General features: G+C 35.3%; 2 protein-coding genes across 3 annotated transcripts; one reads left to right on the forward strand and one right to left on the reverse strand.

Annotated features, from left to right (window-relative positions):
• Positions 1–332: 332 nt before the first annotated feature.
• On the reverse strand, positions 333–5,187 carry LOC133859860 (polygalacturonase At1g48100-like). The gene is made up of 7 exons (XM_062295414.1): positions 4,898–5,187; positions 4,015–4,146; positions 3,498–3,644; positions 3,347–3,373; positions 2,848–3,055; positions 1,730–1,920; positions 333–997 (listed from the first exon to the last, which is right to left on the reverse strand). Exons 1-7 carry the CDS (start codon positions 5,156–5,158, stop codon positions 599–601), a joined length of 1,365 nt encoding a protein of 454 aa, XP_062151398.1. The 5' UTR covers positions 5,159–5,187; the 3' UTR covers positions 333–598.
• A 7,981-nt stretch (positions 5,188–13,168) lies between these two features.
• Positions 13,169–21,312, forward strand: LOC133859862 (shaggy-related protein kinase epsilon). Of its 2 annotated transcripts, XM_062295418.1 has the most exons (14): positions 13,169–13,379; positions 14,161–14,228; positions 14,416–14,635; positions 14,737–14,829; positions 16,988–17,047; positions 17,162–17,434; positions 18,416–18,490; positions 18,573–18,629; positions 19,543–19,683; positions 19,815–19,865; positions 19,987–20,082; positions 20,181–20,264; positions 20,733–20,835; positions 20,972–21,312. In XM_062295418.1, the coding sequence occupies exons 3-14, from the start codon at positions 14,498–14,500 to the stop codon at positions 21,052–21,054; spliced, it is 1,254 nt and encodes a 417-aa protein (XP_062151402.1). In that variant the 5' UTR covers positions 13,169–13,379; positions 14,161–14,228; positions 14,416–14,497; the 3' UTR covers positions 21,055–21,312. The 2 variants fall into 2 exon arrangements, with proteins under 2 accessions (XP_062151402.1, XP_062151401.1); XM_062295417.1 differs by lacking the exon at positions 14,161–14,228.
• Positions 21,313–21,627: the final 315 nt, after the last annotated feature.

A 21,627-nucleotide genomic window follows, 5' to 3' on the forward strand; every position in this document is an offset into this window, starting at 1 on the left:
ATGCACGCGCGCATGTATGTATGTGTGTGTATTTATTGTAAAATCATCACTTTCTAAAAGCTTAAACTAATAGAAAATGATTTATTTAATCATTAATTAATTAATATTTTTACATTTTTCCTTAATAAGTAATGCACAATACTTGAAATTAATATTTAATTGGAATATGAAGAAATCATGACGGACATGTTAAATCAATACTTGTTTTGAAAACTTAAACCGATAAGATAGTGATTATTTAAACATTTAGTTAATATTCTAACATTTCCAAAATCAATTATTAGCCTGTGAGATTTTCCATTTCATGGTTCAATCTTGGGAGAATCTTGAGATGACTTACCAAAATGGAAGGACATAGTCAATAATATCGATCTCATGAGGGGAAAGGGGTCACAACCTTCACATTGATATATATATATAATTATATATATATATATTCACATTGATATATATAATTATCTATATATATATATATAGATATGGTATCTATCCCAAGAAAAAAAAAAAAAGAAAAAAGAAAAAAGACAGGATCTAATAAGACCCACACCATCCATAAAGAATGGTATATATTGATCTATCCCAATAATTAAGGCGAAGCTCAGCAAGAATCAAGATTAATAGAATGTCCGGTGGTTGATGGCTTGGCGGTCTGCAAACAGTCAATTAATGGAGGAACAGTTGTAGTTTTTAGGTCTCCATATGCCTCCCAGCATAAAGGGTCAGCTGAGAGATGGCTTTGTTCATGAGCTGCTTCAAGCTCGATGGTAGCTAGAGAGACATCAGTGCATGGCATGGTGTCGCTGCATGCAAAATGTACAGGTTTTACAGTGAAGGTTCCTCGTATATTTACGTAGTCTACGCCTGAGACTGCCACAGCTGAGGTTTTGTTCGGGCATTTGCTCTCATCACAGTAGAATTGGTCAATCATTATTGGAGTTTCCACTTCAGAAACTTGAATGTTTGAGAACTTTATTCCTTGTACTGACCCTGACCCTCCCTGCAACGGAAAACAAGTTACACTAGTGTTAGTCCCATAGGTGTCTTGGTCTTGCAGTGTGCTAGCTTATGGAATGCCACGGGTTTAAAATTATGGCTTTTGCAAATAATAATAATAATTAAAAAAAAAAAAAAAAAAGTGCTTGATAAGTACATTAATGGGTTATACAATAAGTTGAAAACCACTTATAGGGATCCCTGCAATTGAAATCTTTACAATTTTTTCATTAGAATCTTTCAATTTCTCATGCACGAAAGGCTCCCAGTAAGACTCTTTTGCTCAAGTATAGGCTCTTTTGTCTGAGTAGGGTGCCTACTTGTCCGAATGAGTGTTCAGACAGTATATGCTTCTTTGCTCGAGATGCTCGGATAGGCGAGCTTCATCTGTCTCAGCCCCCTACAATTATTCGTTGCACTTCGAGCAGGAGATTGTAGAGGATTCTAAGGATCCTGTTTTTCAACGATTTTTTACGTTGATTGCTAACAATTCGGATAGCTAATGTGTAAGAGCTATTATGAGATGCACGTGCCCAGACAGGTAAGCGAATGGGCAACTTAAACTTATTTGAACAAGTAGATTCATGAGAATTATTTTATATCTACTGTCCGAGAATTGCAATTCGCAGCAATCCGGCCAAACAATAAAATTGTTACCAAAATGATTTATTTGAATCTCTCTATCTCTTTCCCTCCCTTGGATCAAAATGACTCAAAAAGAAGAGGGTGTCTTTACCTGCCAAGTCTTGATTCTGACACCAGTCAAAGTATTGGTCATTGTGACGTCTCGGACGGTGACGTTTGAAACGCAAGCTTTAGTGTTAGCCTTCCCAAGTCCTCCGATGCTGATTCCATGTCCAGGTCCACAATTGACATTGTGTATGTATACATTTGAGCATCCAGTTTGTATGGACACGCAGTCATCTCCTGCATAATGGAGTAGGAGAGTTCATATCGATCCATCTCATGCATGCACTTAATTGGTTAATTCTTTTTATTTTGTTTATTACTCTTAATTTTCCTCACAATTGTTATTACATTCCTGGAGGGCAAAAAAAAACCGAAGTATACATATGAAGAGCTCTAATTAATGTTGCCCAAACATTATTAATTATTGCAATATCTAGCCTAGATATTTTCACTATTAATTAGTTCGACCTTGATGATGTGATTCAAACGGTGGAATTGTATACTTTCCTGATTATGACAGGTGATGTGGATATATATAAGAATATAAGATACATTATTGTCAATATATATCCACTAATTACGTAACAACAAAAGATGATCTCTATTGGCTGATATCCAAGTCCTATATATATATATAATCTATTTTTAATTAGTAAAATAAATTCCACTTGATTAATTTATAAGTTCAAGTTGCTTTTTTGGTTTTTAGTTTTTTGGCTTTTTCTAGCCTCAAGTATTTTCTTGCTTTTATTATTTTTTGTCAGCTAATTTCCTTCTTTGTTATTTTGGTTAAAAGGCCAAACACTCGCATCCGACTAGTCAAATGTTAATTTGGCTAATCACGAAACAGAAAATATCAAAAAAAAGAAAAGAAAAAAAAGTAGTGCATCTTGCTTGCTCAAAATTATTGTTGATTATAATACTAATCAAATTTGTTAACTACTATAGCACTGACCAAAGCGATAAACAATATTTTTTGTCTAGTAAAATAGCTACAATTTGAAAAGAAAAAAATAAAAAAAATATTTAAATAGAATAATAAAAGTAAATAGTTAAAATATAAAGTGAGATATAGGTGTTTTAGAAAAATAAGTAACTAAAAAAGAAGAAGGAATATTTAGTTAAAATTTAACTAAGAAAGGTGAGCTAGATTTTTGGTATTACCACATGCAAGGTTGGTGCTGTAAATGACGACATCTTGGGAGTTTTGTAGGTGGATTCCATCTGTGTTGCGGGTGTCACCAGGAGATGAAACATGAACACCGTAAACCTGAACGCTTGTGCAGCTGTCGAACTTGAGGTGGGTCTGAGGGCTGTTTTGAATTGTTATGCCATTGACTGTCACGTCTTTACTTCCATAAAACCTAAGGGCCTTCATATATACCAAATCAGCACCCAACGTAAGAACACTGAAGCTTCTCTGAATGTTGTACTTATTTCTTTTGGGTGGATTAGTATAGTAATTAATTCGGTTTGTTTTAGGTCTATATATAGCCATTTGTTAACACTTGAGGAAGCATATATCTCATCGATCTTTAATTTTATTGTTTAATTTTTGCTTAACATTAAAATACTGCCACGCAAATTTGTTAGTAATTTTAATAAAAGTTATAATATCCGCTCATGAATTACGGGACAGGCCGGGAAGGTTAATAATTATTACCGTTGGTTTCGTGCTTGGCATTTTCCCCTGCACAAGATTTTTATCAAAGGTAGAATTAGAATTTAGAATAGTAACGGCTGCATGTTTAAACGACAATTAAACTTGGAAAAAAAGCAAGCCTTGTTTGACTTGACATGAAGGGAAGACTTACCGAGTCCTCCCACCAGATTGAGCCTTGTCCGTCAATGATGCCTTTGCCTTTGATTGTAATCCCTTGAAGCTTCGTAAATTCTAGCCATTGTAAAAGACCTGACCCCCACGATTTAGAGCTTGTGGGGGCTATGATTTTGCCATCCAACTGCATAATCATATCTCATAAAAAATAGTTAATTTTGGACAATTTATAAATAATGTATTGTTAAAAGTTTAATTTAATGGGAAATCACCATTAATCTTAAAAGTTTAAATAATAAAAAATAATAAATTTAATCATTTAATTAATATTATAACATATGTGAACACTTTTTCGCCCGTAAGTGATTAAGATGTTGCTAGCTTTTCCTCTACGCTAATGAGAAGAAGAAGAAGAAAATATCACGTGGAAAAATTTGGCTAGGTTTGTTTCAAAAAGTCTTGGGATGGAATGGCTGAATTTAATAATAGGATAAAGTTTAGTTTATATATATATATATATATATATATATATATATGGATAATATGTAAATTACCTGAAACACAATGTTTGGCTCACAACTAGGCCCAGAAAAAGAAACCGGTGAGACAAGAAAGACAGACCCAGATGGAACAACTATTGTTGATGCCTCCACCTTGCAAGCTGCTGCCCACGCTGCTTCGAATGCCTGCCTTGCATTATAAGCTAGAGATCAGCTTTGCTTAATTTGCGCCTTAATTATAAGAGAACTGAATGGATTAGTAATGTTGAGGGACATCAATGACTAAGGTATTGTACGTTTGGGTTTACGATTTTAAAGTGTGCAATTTTAAAATATGAATTTTTAAAATGCAGTTAGAACCTGTTTGAAATTACATTACATATGAAGCTTAAAAAGTAATTTTAGTACATAAAAAGTTGTGCAATAAAATGAGTTTGTTTGGTAAAAGATTCAAAAAGTACATTTTTGCTCTAAAAATGCCAAAAAGCATTTTTTGGAAAAGCTTGAAAAGAAAGCTTTTTCTCAAAAGCTTTTCCGAGATATAAAAGCTCTATTTCCTAACATAATCTCAAATAGACCCATAAGTATTTGGTAATTAAAATCGTAATTTGACTTTTAAAATCGCAGTTTGAGTTTAAAAATCGTGTGTTTCTAAAAATGCACTTTCTTACATATGATTTGAAAATGTAGATTTTTTTTTTTTTTTCACATTTTCAAACCGCCTATCACGACCACTTTAAAAAAATGGACTCTCAAACGAGACAAATTTTTGCAATTTTGTTTAGAAGTAAGCTTTTGGCTTATGAAATCGCAGAGCCGACCCTGACCAAAAGGACTCTAAATATAGAATAGTATAGTATAATAACTAACATAATAATATTGAACCATGGAGCTAGCAAAGCATGGAAACTCTTTATTTAATTAATTATAAGATCACCTTTGTGTCATCGGCATGTCCATCACCTTTAGCACCATAGTCTAATACATTAAAGGTGGATGAGGCGCCTGAGTTCAACATACTACGGCCTAGATGGTAGCTACCACCATAACCCTTTGGTTTCCTTACAGGCCCAGCCTTGCTCTGCCTCCACTGCCTGCCTTCTCTAGCACGGCAAGTTCCAAAGCTTGAAGACCACACAGAAAATGCAATAAAAACGATGATCGATATTCTAAGGCCTTTCTGATTAACCCTATTCATTTTCGAGAGAGAGAGAGAGAGAGAGCTTAAGGAAAATTTATGAATTAAGAAGATAAGTGGCTTCTGTACTTATAAGTAGAAAGGCTTGTGTCACTGTACAGGCATGAGCTATACAGTTTAATATTTAGCAACAAAATTCTTTTATTCTTTTTTTATTAGATCCCACGCTTTGTTACTTTGCTGGACTGCCAAGTTTATCTGAAAACAAACATATTAAAAAGGAACTAATTAAATGACCAGCCAATTAGAACATTTGGTACAATGAAAAATGGTTGACTTATAACTCTTTTACAATTTGTTCAAAATCATCATCGTAATATAATTAAAAAGTGTTAAAAAAAAAGTAGCGGTTGATGTGACTCTAATCACGCGCCGACACGTGTGAATAAATTGTAAAAACATTGCAAGTGTACGTAGCATCTGTGGTGGACCAAGGATCAATCTCGAAGGTCTTAGGCAACTCCAAACTTTTTTTAAAACGCTCCCAAAAAGTACCACTTTTGATACTCAAAATATATAGTTTCTAACCCCATCTCACAAATTTTTACTCTTATACTCTTGTGTCAGATTGCTTATGACTTTTGGCATATATCTTTTGTATATATTTATGACTTTATGACTTAATATACAATTAAATTTAAGACTTATTTGTATTTTACAAAAACGCATATATGCGCATGCCGCTTACACATAAAGAATTAATCTATATAAATTAAACACCACGTTCATATGAAATTTCATTTCAAACCATCGTTGCGCTAGTCTCGTATTCTATCATTATAATAATATATATAGTATGCTTTAAAATAAAATAAAATATATAGTATGCTTTAAATCTCCAAACCCCCGAGTGCATCTCGAACTTTGATCAAGGCCACCATGTTTTCGCCGTGTTTATGATTTTACTTCGAAAGGATCCGGACTCTGGTGTTTGGCCCATCACTTTCTGGGCGATATATATATATATATAATTTCTTTCTCATATGATTTTGGTGGGGGCTCAATTTGGGATACGAGCGTTAAATTGAGTTAGCCTAGTACATAAGAGGTTTAAGGGCCTGATTTTTCAGGTTCCGTCGGATCTTAAGCTTTTTGGTGTATTAATTAGATATCCAACATTAATATTAGACATCAAGTCACGCGTTCAAATATTAGAGGGGGTGACCTATGAAAATGATTATTTTGTGACGGGAGTCAAGTCGCCACAAAAGTGGAAGAACTAATAGATTCAGAATGAAATTTACTGTAAAATAAGCTGTCATGGACATCGGCACAGGAGCTTAGTGCGTTGTTATGATTTTGATGGAACCCATTTTGAAATGAGAGCTAAATTGGTGCAGCATAATATGAAATATAATGGGCTTGACTGCCTAACTTTTGATTTATAAAAAATGGAAACCATTTAAATTAATTAAAAAAATGCAAACCATACCCTCCATAATGATGAGAAGGTATGGTCAGAAAGAGTTTAGCTCAAAAATAATTATTTTCGAACAAATACACAATATCTTCATCTAGAAGACAAAAAGTCTTAATCTATAAAGAAAATAATGGAAACCTACCAAGTCATATTAGTTTTCGAAACCATGAAATTAATTAAAAATGAACAATATCCAAACCACCTTTTACTAACAATTAACCATTTAAATTTGTTTAGGACTCCAAGATGAGAATTGAGTCAGACTCAATACATTTTGATTAATCCCCTTTAATGTCATTAAGGCATGGACAACTTAACCAAAAATTCATTTTCTTTATCATCAATCGGGTCACTGCTTAAGGTCTATAATTCTATTTTATCATCAATCTAATAACTGTTCACAATTTTTTTTCTTATCAATGAATACATCTCTTTAGTTGTATAACTTAGATATCTCTCTTTTTTTTTTTTGTAGAAAAAACGATTAGATTAATAGGATTTAATTAGTATTGTTAGAAACTTAGAACAGTGTGCAAAAAAAAGTGACAAAAGTCTCATTTTACATAATATACACCACTTTTTATAACAGATTTTTTCATAACCGTCTACTATGTATTACGCCTTTATTAGAGACTTCCCTATTGAAATGTTCCCTACATCCCACTTCTTCTATATGCAATTTTTTCGTGCTAGGAATCAAGGGCGGAATTAGAATTTTAAGAGAGGGAAAAAAAAAAAAAAAACCTAAAGGAATTTTTCAAATTTCGGGGCACTACTAAATTTTTTTGGAAGGATCGAGTACTAGTGCCCTCAAGCCTAGAAGTGGTTCTGCCTTTGTCGGAATCATGGAAATAATTATTGACGTGCCAAAAGAGAAGATTGAATGTGGTACCATGTCGTTGTTCTTGGCTCGGTTGATTAATGGACTGGGTATAACTTCACGTGGCCAAACAGGTATGATATATACCTGATGAGATTTTTGTATATGTTGACACGTTTTCATCTGACTTTAAAATTTAAGATGCATGCATATTCATACATAAAAACAAGAAAGAAAGAAAAAAAAAATAAAAAAATACATGCATATCCGTACAATACAGTTTGTCATAGATTCTAGTTGGCTTGCATGCACGTCAGCACGCGGGAACAAAATTTTCCCAAGCGTCACCCAACGTCATGCATACATAAACCATGAGTCATTAGCCGATCTTTATAATGCCCTAAATTAAAGCTCTTAAAATCCTAAAATCAGGCACTCCAATACTGCTTAAAGTTATAGCAATATCTATCGATCTGATCACCCTATAAATCATTACATTGACTCTCGAATGTTGATCATGCATGTGGCCTCTGAAAATAGGAAAAGAAAGAAAATTCAAGCACACAATGGCCCAGAAAAACGAATCAAAGTATGCTTAATTAAAAAAGCCATTAAAAGCGGCAAGGGACAAGGCAAAATCTTGGAATAAACCTTGTGAATGACATCAAAAGATCTTGATGTGGGGGCATCCTTAATATTCCTCTGTTGGAATTCTCAATTTCTATTTTTATTTATTTTTTTTGTGAAAGTGGATGGTTACATGCGATTCTTGTTATATCATCTTTTATTAAAGAAAACCGTTAAATTAGTTGCCCATACATCATGCCATGGCTTTAGGGATTGGCCTCTCTACAGTGTTAACATAAGGAAGAGGCGCGCTACTTTTGGGGTCAATTCTCTTCACCTTTGGTATATATAATTAACCGTTTCAAAAATATACGATTTGAAAAAATAACGATTTTAAAATGAACCGAATAAAGACATTATTTAAAAAAAAAAAAAAATTAAGCGTTCAGTAAAATCGCGATTCGGCCGTCAAATTAAAACTGTGCCTTTTTTTAAATTACAGGCCGGCCAAACACTTTCTTAATTAATTAAGTTCTTGAACTCTACATTTTACCTTTCCCCTCTCCCATATTGAAAAAAATAAATTAAAACATAAAAAAAAAAAGAAAAAAAGAGGAGGATCGGAATTAAGAAGAAGAAAAAGAGAAGAGAAAAGAAGAAGTTGTTCTAGAAGTACTCTACAAGAGATAGAGAGTATCAAGCTTTCAATACAATTATTGATATTACTTTTGTCCAGATAAAGTATGTAGAGATCGAGTAAAATGCAGAAAACGACCGGAAGCAGCATTACTCACAGAAGACGCAATGTTTGAAAATAGGGTGCTAATCCGTGACATCAAAGTTACATTGATCACGCCATGTTATTAGCACTCCACTGATGACCTTAAGGGGGATAATATGCACCCCATTAAATAAAATTAAAATCTTGAGGAACAAATTCAATGTTCCTTGTCATAAAAACTCCAATTATATACACTCTGTTAGACATGTGAGTTTGACTTCCAACTCACAACGTTTGGATTACGATTTGATTTAGATAAAGAACAAATTTTTTTTTCTTTCTAAATTGATCAAACGGGAAGAAAGGTTTATTAAATTGACATTTGTTTTTAGAAATATGATTATTACGTGTATTTTTGAAATGTATGTAAGAATTACATGTTTCTAAGGATAAATGTCACATATGCTTTGTTAATAATGTTAAAAATACATGTAAGGATCACATACTCAAATAATATATGTCAATTAACAAGTGACGCCCTTTTAATCTTACCAAATTGATCTGTCTTTGGTTCTAGTGGACCTACATATCTAAGGCCAAACATAATGGAGGCCCATTGGTTTGAGGCCCTCTTGCCCGATATAAATAAGGCATGTTGCAAATAGACCCAAAAAATGGTTTTTTATTTTTTTTTGGGCTCCTTGCATTTCACGGCATGGAATATGGTATATGTTGAATTACCATTTATCATAAAAGTTTAAACTGATAGGAATAGGTAAATTTAATCATTTAATTAATACTTTAACACTCTCACTCACGTGTGGGTTCAAACTCTAGGATCCGGCTTGTGTGCTGTAGTTTTAACTACAGCATACATGCTGTTAAAAAATGAAGGGTTGAGATTTAATCTAATCTCTCGCTATTTTCTCATTTTTTTTTTCTCTTAGCTCAAATCTACTTCAACGTAACACTCCCTTTTTCTACTGTAAACATCTTCAGCAAAAACTTCTCGCTACTCTCTCCCTTCTCTGGATTTATCGGTTTCACATTCACCCACTCAACTCATGGTCTTCTTCATCTTCCTCCCTTCATTCTTAGTGTACACCATAACCTATTCCTCTTCTCGTCCTCTCAATTTATGCTCTTACCTCTCTCTTTCTTTCTTATTTGTGTTTTCTTCGACATTTCTCTCCTTTTTGTGGAGTGATGAATTACACATGTGAGAGAGCTTCAAAACTTGAGGATTGCAGAGGGAAAGCGTTGTTTTGGGTTCGTATTTTGGCACAAATTTGGCGCAATCTAATTAATTTTTTTTTCCTTTTTTTCAAGATTAGGCATTTGGGAATGGGCTACATGGGGTTTGGAGTATTTGGACAAAATTCTGTGTGGTTTAGATTCGAAATTTGTCGAATTGACTATCTTCGTCTGGGTAACTTTATTGCACAACTCCTTCACTTCATTGGTTGTCTTATTCTTTTGGTCGGTTATTGCAGGTTTCATTATGAAATTCTTTTACCAATATTGGGTTTTGTTTTCTTTTGAACTGAACATGGGATTTTTCTCTTCTAGATTTCTCAATCAATTATATCAAATAATTTAGGAGAAAAATTTAGAGAGAGAAACAGAGTGGAAAGAAATGTTGAAGAAAACACATAGAAGAAAGAAAGAGAGAGGGAAGAGTAGAAATTGAGAGGTAGAGAAGAAGAGTGAGCTGATGGTACGCTGAGAATCAAGGGAGGAAGAGAAAGAAGATTATGAGTTGAGATGGGTGAATGGGAATAAGAGAAAATGAGAGAAGGGAGAGAGTAGCGAGAATTCTTTTACAATAGAAAAGGGAGTAGACTTGAGCCAAGGGGAACAAAAAAAATGAAAGTGGAAAGAAGGAAGATAGTAGCGAGAGATTAAATCTCAACCCTTCATTTTTTAACAGCATGTGTGCTGTAGTTTTAACTATAGCACACAAGCCGGATCCCAAACTCTATTTTTAACAGGTGAGGCCCAGCACGTGAAATATTTAATTGAGATGAAAGGTAAATGACGAAATCAATAATCGAAATCAAAATCTTTGGCTCTAATACCATGTCAAATTATTTATTTATCTCAAAAGCTTAAACTGATAAGTTAATTATTTAATTAATATTTTAACAATATATTCTGTTGAAATGCGCCACCAATATAAAGATGACACGTGGCAGACGATTAGAAGAGCGTTTATTATTAAGGCTTAGAAAAAGACAGACCTGAGCATAATGTTTCTTTCACAACTCTTATACAACTTTTACACAACTTTAATAATTTTTTTTAAGATCAACCATTTAATATTTAGGGCCCACGTGCATGTAGGAAAACAAATCTAATAGTTAATCACCCAAACGATTTATCTTAATTATTAGCATCCATTACTATTTCTTCATACTCCCTACTACTAACCTAAACATCGAAACTATTTCCCATGGCTCCCTTAATCTTAATGTCAGTACGTATTAATATTGTAATCCGAGGGTTCTAATAACAATCTACAAAGGGTTTGTCTTCTTCGATCCTTCATTTGCTCCGGTTGCTTTGAAAATTGTTGCTTTTTGAGACCGCAAAAGATAAATTAAATTAATCGATCACCATCAGGAGGTGTTTCCCTTATTCCTTTTTCTTTTTCCCTTTTCTCTGTTCAGTCTGCATCACATGCATGCACGGTTGAATTTAGTGCAGAGTTTTTAGAAATCTGTATAAAAGATTCTCGTACTTGAATCCTCAGTACTATCCATGAGTATTTTAATAACGGTTAGATCCTTGTTGTTCTTCATTCCTCAAGGCTGGTTTACTGGGAATAATTCATTCAAACTAGAACAACTTTGTAGCATATATATATAAGCAAATTAAAAGCTACTTTTCTAGTCTATTGTTTTTTTCAGACATGCATGCATGCACATTGCTTAATTCAATGGGTGCACATCATAGAGGCATCAAAAACAGCAATTTCTGCGATATGGGTTCTTTTCTTTTTCTTGTCCCCAGCTCCCACTTTTTCTTATTACTTTCTGGCGCTGAGGCCAAGTCGATCTATCCACTCGGGTAACCATTAACAAAGAGATCGAATTTAGGAGCTTTTCTTTTCTTTCTAATGGCATCCGGTCCCAGGTTTACCATAATGAACTGATCGATACTTATCAATCCTTTTCTTTCCTTCCTTAACACAACAAAATATCTTTAGTTTAGGTGACAGGATTTAGTACCTTTATATATATATATATATATATATATATTTATATTCTTAAGACCTTGGGTAGGGTGTGCCACCAACCTCCTACCTTTCCTTTTTCTTTTTATTTTTTACAATTCAAAAAATATATATAACCATACTTAATTACACCCTCTCATAAGATTTGATAATTAGTAGATACTAAATTTGACACTTGAACAATAGTTTTCTTGATTATTGCTAAGTTTGATAGTTAGGTTCTCCTGTAAACCACTAAACCCTATGTAAAAACTACTTCTATTATGATTAGATCAATGAAATGGAATTGAGATCATGTGTAATATTCAATAATTTTAAAATCTATGGCATCATCTCTGATATGAAAAAATAAAAATAAAATAAAAAAATTGCATCTCATTTTCAGTTTTAGTCACTTCTTCGCTTACTACGGCCTCTCCATCTGATCCTTTGCCACCTCTTTACCATCGTCAAGCTCCTATCATGTCACCTTTTTCATTGTCGTCTTGTTGTGCAGAATGGCCGAACCACCCGTTGATCGACCTCCCCCAATTAGTTTTTAAAGGTGTATGTCCTCCCTCTAATGGCCAAAATGGGTAGTTAACCACCCCAAATGTTGTTCAACCACCTTGTGCGACGAGTTGACGATGAAGGTGGCAAAATATGAATTAAACAGTAGTCAGAAGGTGATGGATGAGCAAATGGAGAGATGACAATGGATGTGGAGAGGTGGCTAAAAACGATATGCCATTTTTTTTGTTTTTTTTTTGCACATGGTAGATGACATGACAAATTTTGGACTGTTCATATGCCAATTAAAAATTTGCATGTTTAAAACAATATGCAAATTGCTTTCACATTGTAGATAACATGGCAGATTTTGGACCGTCGATTTAAATAAATAGCTCAAATTAAAACTATTATAGCCTATGCAATATTGCACGGAATCACAATCCAATATAATGAAACTCCTTATCCTCGTTTGAGTGGGATCGAAGGCAACACAGGATGACACCTAATGGGATGCCCATGGCCATTTCCAGCCCAATCTAAAACAAAAAGGAAATTCAATCTGTGAAGCCCAAATTTGTTCCGCAGAGCAAAAGGCCTTAGATGCATGCTATCATTTCCTGGTCTCCGAAGCCGGTGAAGACCATGACGTCAGTCTCTAACTCACCCAACCACTTGCTCCCACGTGTCAAACCAGAGTCCAAAGTTTGGACGTGAAAACTGACTCTTAACTAAAATTGATAAATGCCCGTTGGGTTCCGGTCTACCGGGTCAGAATCAGAGTTACACAGAGCATCCAAAGAAGAGTCTCTCTCGCTTACTCTCAGTCAAAGTGTCAAACCCGTAAGAAACTCCTCTGAAACTTCGAAGACTTTTTCTTTTATTTTACAAGAAAATCTCTCGCTGTGTGTTTGGATCGAAGAAATTGCAAAATGTGAGGGATTTACAGCTTCACACTTCGCAGCACAGGTAGATATACTTCTGTGCTTCTTCTTAAATTCCTGTTTGGTTTCCAAGAAAAGAGACAAAAAGAGAAGTAGGGAGATTTTTTGTTTTTACGTTTTATGGTTGTTTTGATTTCTGGAAAATGGGGGAGCCGAGCTAAGCTAAGATTAGCGGTTGCTTTAGGCTTGGTTCAGTGGAGTTGAGAAGGTTACGATTTCGAAGGTTTTTGTTTTCGTATATTTACATTTTCTGAGCAAACAAGTGGAGTTTTTAGGTCTCTTTGTTATGCACAAAGAAGAAGGTCTTCTTCTTTCTTTTTCTTTTTCTATTTTTTTTTTTTTTTCAGTTTGAGGTTACGAATTAGCTGTCACTGCCTTTTGTTTTGACTTGAGCTGATTTTGGTGGTTACAGATTCGGAATTTTGAGGTTTTGGCAAGTTTCTAAATTTATATTGAATTGCATAAGATTAGGGATGTGGCTGACTTAGTGCTTTATTTGGTTGCTGAGAAAAGTTCAGAAAAATGCCTTTTATTATATGTTGGATTTAGAAGGGGAAAAATAAGTATTGGGGTATTGTTGGGGTTGTAGGAATCTATGTTATCAATCTATTGGCATGTAAATAGTTAGACCAAAATCTATGAATGTACGATATGAAATGGAGAATGTGATTGTGTTTAATCAAATAAAAACTTTATGATAGTGTACATCTGCATGCTTCTTTGAAATCTATGCAGCTTACAAATACAATGTGGCTAGGTTAAGGACATGATGTTATATATATTAAAGAGTTTCTGCTTATTTCTAGGGCACTGATATTAAAATGTGAGCTTATCTTAATACCCGATTTTGATGCTCAGAATTAACGCACTCTTGGTAAGTATATTATGTTTCTCAAGTTAAATGTTTTGTGATAAGTTAGTTATGGCAATGTGTGTTTAGTTGCTATGGGGTTTCCATGATGCCACACTATTGCTCAGTTTATGAGCTTCTCTTCATATCTCAATGAGTAGTATGTACCATTGCTGTGTCAGAGTTGTGTGATATTTTCACCTTTTCTCAGGTTATAAAGCTTTCACTTGTTGACATGGATTGTGTTTTCTAAGAAACTGCATACATCTCGCCTCTATATCTCTTCAATATTTATGGCTTCTGCCGGCATAGCTCCTGCCAGTGTGGCTCCTGCTTCAGCCGTCGGAAAACCTGCCGGCGAGGCAATGATTGTTGATAAGCTCCCAGAGGAAATAAATGAAATGAAGATCAGGGATGAAAAAGTTGAAAAGGTTGGCTTCTCAAATATATCTGGATGACTTTTTGTCATTGTATAGTCGGTTTTTGTTATATTGTCCATGTCTTTTCTTTATTGATGGTTTCTGTGTGGTAGGAAATGGAAGCAACAGTGGTCGATGGAAATGGAACTGAAACTGGACACATTATTGTAACTACGATTGGTGGTCGAAATGGTCAACCCAAACAGGTAGACATGTGAAACACTATTTGTAATTGCATCAGCTCTAGTTAAGTTGTGGACTGCAGAGAGAATGGTTAAGTATATACATTTGGGTGTAAAAAATTGAGTCCCATGGTGGAAAGATGTCATGAGTGTGAGTGGTTAATATAGTATAGTTGGGTCCAAACTCATAGGGCTTAAGCTTTTGGGTTGAGTAGTGTCCCAACATGCTATTATTATAGTTTCACTGAAAGATTCTTCATAGTGTCAATCTTCCTAACAAGTGGTATCAGAGCTGATAATAGTGTATGCTATGGTGGAATGGCACAAGCATGGACAAGGATCCCTGGAGTAGGGACAAAGGTGTAAGGTGCAGGCATGAACAAGGGTTCTTGGAATAAGAGGCAAAGGTTCATGGCATGGGCGCAAACATGGATCTCTGGAGTAGGGACAAAGGTACAAAGTGCGAGCATAAACAAGGGTTTCTAGAGTAAAGGGTAAAGATTCATGGTACGGGTACAAACGAGAGTCCTTGGAGTGATGGCAAAGGTGCATGGCACAAACAAACTCATATAGCACCCAAGTGATCTTGGAGACGGCCCATAAGATTGATATAAAAATCCGTTTGAGGGGGAGTGTAACAATGTGGTGATGGACTCACATGCGAGGGGGCGATTGTTAAGTATACATGTGTGAGTGTAAAAGGATAAAGTCCCACATTGAAAAGATACTATAAGTGTGAGTGATTAATATAACATAGTTTTGTCCAAACCCATAGGCTTAAGCTTTTGGGTTGACTGTTGTCCTAACATGCTGTATTATGGTCTCACTGAGAGACTTCCAATAGTGTCAATCTCCTTAACAATAACATTACATATACCTCCGCTAAATAAATCACTAAAAAAAAATTGAGAAGTTGGTTGTGAGAGGCCATGAAGCTCCATGTCTTTAACTTGAAAACTAAATCCAAAAAGGAAATGACGTCAATAATTGTGGGCATTGAGATATCGTAGGTAGAAATTGCTGATTTGATGCAATAGGTTATAGGGATTCATTGTAAACTCTGGAATATATATTTTTACAATTCTTCACCCATTGAGGGTAATGAATTCTCCCAATCTCGGAATTGGCTGATCGGTTTTGATCATAACGGGGAGATTGTGGTTTGGGAGGAGGACGTTGATCTTTGGGATCTTTTGCCTTTGGATTGGGCGTCAGAGGGTGCTTTTGGGGAGGAGGCGTTGGCAATTCGGGATGTCATGGAAGAAGAATTTCAGCGTGACAAGATGATATCGCACCAAAAGTCTAAAGGCAAGAGGGAGCTTCTGAATCTGCATAGCTCTATCAACTATGGCGACGCTAAACCTTCCGCTAGGCATAGCAAAGGAAATGACCTTATGTTGTAGAGTTGTATGCTTGGGTTGGTTTGTGGGTCGTTCCTCGGGTTTTTGGTTTTTGCTTGGGATCTTTTGAGGGTTGTTTTTCATGGGTTTTTCCCTATGTATTTTGGGTTTGCTTGTATTTCGGGTTTAGGGTTTTGGGGTTTTTTTTTCAGGTTTTTGGGTGGGGGCTTCTTTTGTAGTTTGGGTTTTATGGGGGTTTCGTCTGGATTTTGGGTTTTATGGGGACTTTGGGTGTTGTGAGTGCGTAAATCCTTGTGGGTTTTCTTCTGTGGGCTAGCTTGGTCGTTCCTGTGTATACTTCATGTATACTTAGGGGCGTTTTTCGCTTTTTTTAATAAAGTTTTTCTTATTTATCAAAAAAATATATTTATACAAATCTAGCAACGGGTTTTCTGGAGTTGGGCTTCTGAGTTTCAGCCTTTTATCTTTTGGATCATATGATAGGGCTTCTGAGTTTTAGCCTTTCATCTTTTGTATCATATGTGAGCTTTTAGCATGTACACCACTAGATATGAATACATTCCACTCTTCAGATACTACTATTCTTTTTCACTCTCACACACATACACACAAAAGGTTTTTTTTTTTCCTTTTTTTTTTATTTATTTTTTTTTAATTTCATGTTCATCTCCTTGGAAAATGTTTTTCCATTGCTAGCTAAATAGTACATCATGAGGTAAACCACATACACTGATAAATTTGTTGAATTTGATGAGTTACTTTAACCTTCCATTTGACTTGGTTAAGCCCTTTAGCTTTAATTTTTCTGATGTGTACTGCAGACCATAAGTTACATGGCAGAGCGCGTTGTTGGACAGGGTTCATTTGGTATTGTGTTTCAGGTGATACTTTAATTGCAATTCATAAGTTATATATATTGATAGCTGATTTTTTTGTAGCCTTTTTGATAGGGATTACTGATAATCATTTGAAACCTTAAACATTCTATTTTCCAGGCCAAGTGTCTAGAAACTGGAGAAACTGTTGCAATCAAGAAGGTATTGCAGGATAAGAGATATAAGAACCGTGAGTTGCAAACGATGCGCCTTCTTGATCACCCTAATGTTGTGTCACTCAAACACTGCTTCTTCTCAACCACGGACAAAGATGAGCTCTATCTCAATTTGGTGCTTGAATATGTACCTGAGACTGTATATCGTGTAGCCAAGCACTACAGCAAGGCAAATCAGCGGATGCCCATGATATATGTCAAACTCTACACATATCAGGTTACTTATGCTGCCATATTTTTCCTTTCCTTTTTGTGTAAGAATGTTGTTGTTTTGGATGTGTTAACTTGGTTATACTTGGTAATAGACTATTTTAGCGGATTTTTGATTATCCAGTGCAAGTAAGCTAAGAAGTTACTTAGTAAGAGGTTTTTTTTTTTTTTTTTTTTTTGGGGGGGGGGGGGGGTGTGTAATAGAAAAAGAAGCCTTTGGGAACAAGTTGAGAAATATCAACAAAAATGAGAGTCAAAAGTTAAAATTTTAAATTCGTAAAATCCATTTTTTTCTTGGTTGAATTGTTTCAGGGACAGACCCCCCTCCCCACCCCCCTTTTACTTTATTAGTGATGGCCCCCACAAAATTTCAGGGCAGTATCGCCCCCCAAAAAGGCAAAAATTTAGTTTCTAGTTCCATCTCTGAATTGTTTTATCAATGAACACTACTAAAAAAACTCTAAATATTTTTTCAATTTAGTTTTTCTAGATGCTCTTCAATTACATTTTTTGTTCAACTAGGGAAAAATCAGTGGAATTTGACTTGACACTGACCATCATGAATAACAAATTCACCTCCTGTTCAAATAAGAAGTGAGATAAATACTGGCTTCCTCCCAAGAATGTGCATCTTAATATAAATGGCGCATATTAGTATCCATTTTGCACATTGTTGATGAAGACATGATTGTTTTTTAAAGAGAAATAGGTGAAAGAACAACACTTCCTCATTATGAGCATACCCATTTGGGTATAACTTAAAAAACAACTTTTTCTTCTCATAGCTATTTTAGATCACCTTACAGATACTGTTGATATTGGAAACAGAACCTTCTTCCAAGAAATAAATGTGATATAATGGCAGTGGATAACATTCTCTTATATGTATTATTGCTATATTAGGGGACTAGTTCTTGATCACCAGAATATCCTGTTTGCATATAGCGGCTATACTGTGATATATAACACACCTCTTGGATTTTGGCAGATATGTAGAGCTTTGGCATATATTCATGGAGGCATAGGTGTGTGCCACAGGGACATTAAGCCACAGAATCTACTGGTTTGTATTTGAAAATTAGGGATATTAGGGATTTTTCCTTAATAAAATTGGATCCTATTACCAATACAATTTCTTGTTACAGGTTAATCCTCATACTCACCAGGTCAAGCTATGCGACTTTGGAAGTGCAAAAGTTCTGGTAGTATTTTTTTGCTTTGTCTCTTGACTTCCTAATGTCATATGCATAGATAACGTTTAGTTGCATGGTTCTTGTGAGAATGGCAAGATCTATTTTTCAGTTGTCAGTTCTTGTATTTGAAGATATTAGAATGTAGTAAGATAACTTGAGGTGGTTGATATTTGCATCTTTATCAAGAAGCTAATAGATTGAGCCTAGTTAGCTCTGTAAGTACTTCCTGATAGGAGTTATGCTACACACACTCCCACTTCTCCACACCCATTTCTTTACACCTTTAGGTGACTTTTAAAACCACCATTGGCTTTGATATGGATCTTTATTAGATTTTAATCCAATTGTGGTTTTAAAAGACACCTAAGGGCGTGGAAAAGTGGGAGTATGTGTAACATTACTCTCCTGATAGATACCAACAGAGAGAGTCCGAGACTTTCCCTATGTGGTCTTTGCTAGGAAACTAAATGAGGAATAAAACGAGATATTAATACCTGTCTTTGGTGAGTTCAAAGTATCGGTTTTTTTTTCATCAAGGTTCAGAGATAGTGAACCGAAATTTACTAAGGAACCTTGAAAAATTATGGTATAATATCATCCCCTAACTTCTTCTTCTTCTTTTCCTTGCCTTTCTCCTTACAAATTTATTTTTTAGACCTTTTAGTTCTTAGAATGATAAAAATGGATGGGTGGATACAGAACCATGGATTACAGATGTGAATTTCTGGATTTCATTTGCAATTATGCATGGTCTAGCCTTTAAGACTTGTTTGAGTGTATCTTTTTTCTTTCTTCTTCTATAAGTTTTGCCCCATGATGTCAATGGTATTCCCTCAGGTTGGGCCTTAATTTTATGAGCTCTGATTTGATTACCTCAACCTCCTTATGCATCTGTTGCTTCTTTATTTATCATCTGGAACAGGTAAAAGGCGAGCCAAATATATCATATATTTGTTCTCGTTATTATCGAGCACCTGAACTCATATTTGGGGCAACTGAATACACAACTGCAATTGACATCTGGTCTGTGGGTTGTGTTCTCGCTGAGCTACTGCTTGGACAGGTTCTCCACAAAGCATAAATTTTTTCTTTTTAGCTGGGTACTTTCTTTCTTGGATTCACTTAATGTATAGCAGGAAATGATTGTGAATATTGCTGTTCTCTTTTTTCTTTGGGCCTTCCCAAAACTTTTAGCCTCTCTTTCCAGGTGAAAGTGGAGTTGATCAGCTTGTTGAAATTATTAAGGTAAGATGATCTCCTTAGCCTTTTGTGTGAGAGAGAACATTTCCATCATTAGATGAACTTAAGTTTTGATTGATTGTCTTTCGTAAATCAAACATGATTGAAGAAGCTTTTCGTAAAATAGGTGCTTGGTACCCCAACTCGTGAGGAAATCAAATGTATGAATCCAAACTATACAGAGTTTAAGTTCCCACAAATCAAGGCTCACCCCTGGCATAAGGTGAATCCCCCTGGCTTCCATGGTCTACATTTTCTGCTCAAGACGTTTTCTACATGATACTTGCAGATTTATCTGGTCTTGTCTTCTTTTGCACACAGATATTCCACAAGCGTATGCCCCCAGAAGCAGTAGATCTTGTTTCGAGACTTCTTCAGTACTCTCCTAATCTAAGGTGCACTGCTGTAAGTATCTCCATTTGATCCTCCTTATGTCGTGATGCAAGTGAAGGGTTAGATTAATTATTTCTATCAGCCATTCAATTCACTGTGTGGAAATTTCCTTTATACTGTTAATATGGCTTGCCTTGTCAAAACCTGTGGGTGTGGTTTCTACTCATGTTTACAGCTGTTGTTTCTTGACCAAAAAACCTCTGAATGAACAATAAAAATTGATATCCTTCTTGTTGCCCCATTGTGAATAATTCCTTTGTTTCTTAGATTTTAAGTTATGATCCTATATCCACATCATTTACTTGTTTGAATGCTATGTAAAGTGAAATGCACTTATTGCCAGTTACTAAAGAAATAACAACATTAATGGCCCGAGGAAATAAAAAACAACATAAATGATCATTTCCATGGAATAACCAATTCTCTGCTACTGCCTTATCATCGTCAATCCAATGATCAACTGTTATATGTCTTTTGCAGTTAGAGGCCTGCGTCCACCCATTTTTCAATGAACTTCGTGATCCGAGCACCCGTCTCCCTAATGGACGCCCCTTGCCACCTCTCTTCAACTTCAAACCGCAAGGTTATTCTCTCTCTTATTTATTTATTTATTTATTTTGGTTGGATTATTCTCTTTCTCTTTTCCTACTTATAACTTGCATGCATGAACTGATCTGGCCAATACCATGTATTTTCAATGTTGTACATCTCACCTGTAGAGCTGAAAGGAGCAACTCTGGAGCTTCTGTCCAAACTGATACCAGAGCACGCCCGAAAGCAATGCCCCTTCCTTGCTTTGTAGATTGCAACATCAGTGCTAAATGAATGGAACCATTGTAATATGATTTCTGCAGAAATTAGTGCCGACTTGTTTGTTGTTCTATCTAGTTTGGACTTTCAAGTATTTGATTGACAAATGATGCTGGTATTTACCTTTTTCTTTTCATTTTTTGTTTACTGTGGACGCATATTATTATTCTGTGAAGACTTGGGAGTGATTCTAAGTGGATCGTGTCTGTAATCATATAGTAGCCAGTTAATGTACAGTTGCCTTCCCCCTTTTTTCTCTCTTCCATTGACCAGTTCGGACCATGTGGTTTGATTAAAACGGACCCGTTCATCATAATAGGTCCGTTTGACCCGATCACATCTAATTTTGAAATAAATTGAACCCGTGTACTAATTAGGAATGAACCACAAGTTCGATCTAGTTTGGTCTGATCGTTTTTGTGAGCCGGTTTGGGTGGAACCAATCTGAGCCACTCCCAACCAGGTCAGGACAGATCAAGTTGACTCGATTTGGACCGATCTAGTCAGTTGTCAACAGGTTTTGGGTCAGTTGACGTTATCTCCTTATCTTTTTGCTACTAAAATG

Source organism: Alnus glutinosa, chromosome 2 (genome assembly GCF_958979055.1).
Source record: "Alnus glutinosa chromosome 2, dhAlnGlut1.1, whole genome shotgun sequence".
Taxonomy (NCBI): Eukaryota; Viridiplantae; Streptophyta; class Magnoliopsida; order Fagales; family Betulaceae; genus Alnus; species Alnus glutinosa.

Coding starts and splice junctions, on each gene's coding strand:
- LOC133859862 (XM_062295418.1), top strand. CDS start 14,498: ATGGCTTCTGCCGGCATAGCTCCTGCCAGTGTGGCTCCTGCTTCAGCC. Junction 17,048..17,161: donor CATTTGGTATTGTGTTTCAG/GTGATACTTTAA, acceptor TCTATTTTCCAG/GCCAAGTGTCTAGAAACTGG. Junction 19,866..19,986: donor AGCTTGTTGAAATTATTAAG/GTAAGATGATCT, acceptor TTCGTAAAATAG/GTGCTTGGTACCCCAACTCG.
- LOC133859860 (XM_062295414.1), bottom strand. CDS start 5,158: ATGAATAGGGTTAATCAGAAAGGCCTTAGAATATCGATCATCGTTTTT. Junction 4,147..4,897: donor GACATGCCGATGACACAAAG/GTGATCTTATAA, acceptor AATGCAAGGCAG/GCATTCGAAGCAGCGTGGGC. Junction 998..1,729: donor TCAGAATCAAGACTTGGCAG/GTAAAGACACCC, acceptor TTTCCGTTGCAG/GGAGGGTCAGGGTCAGTACA.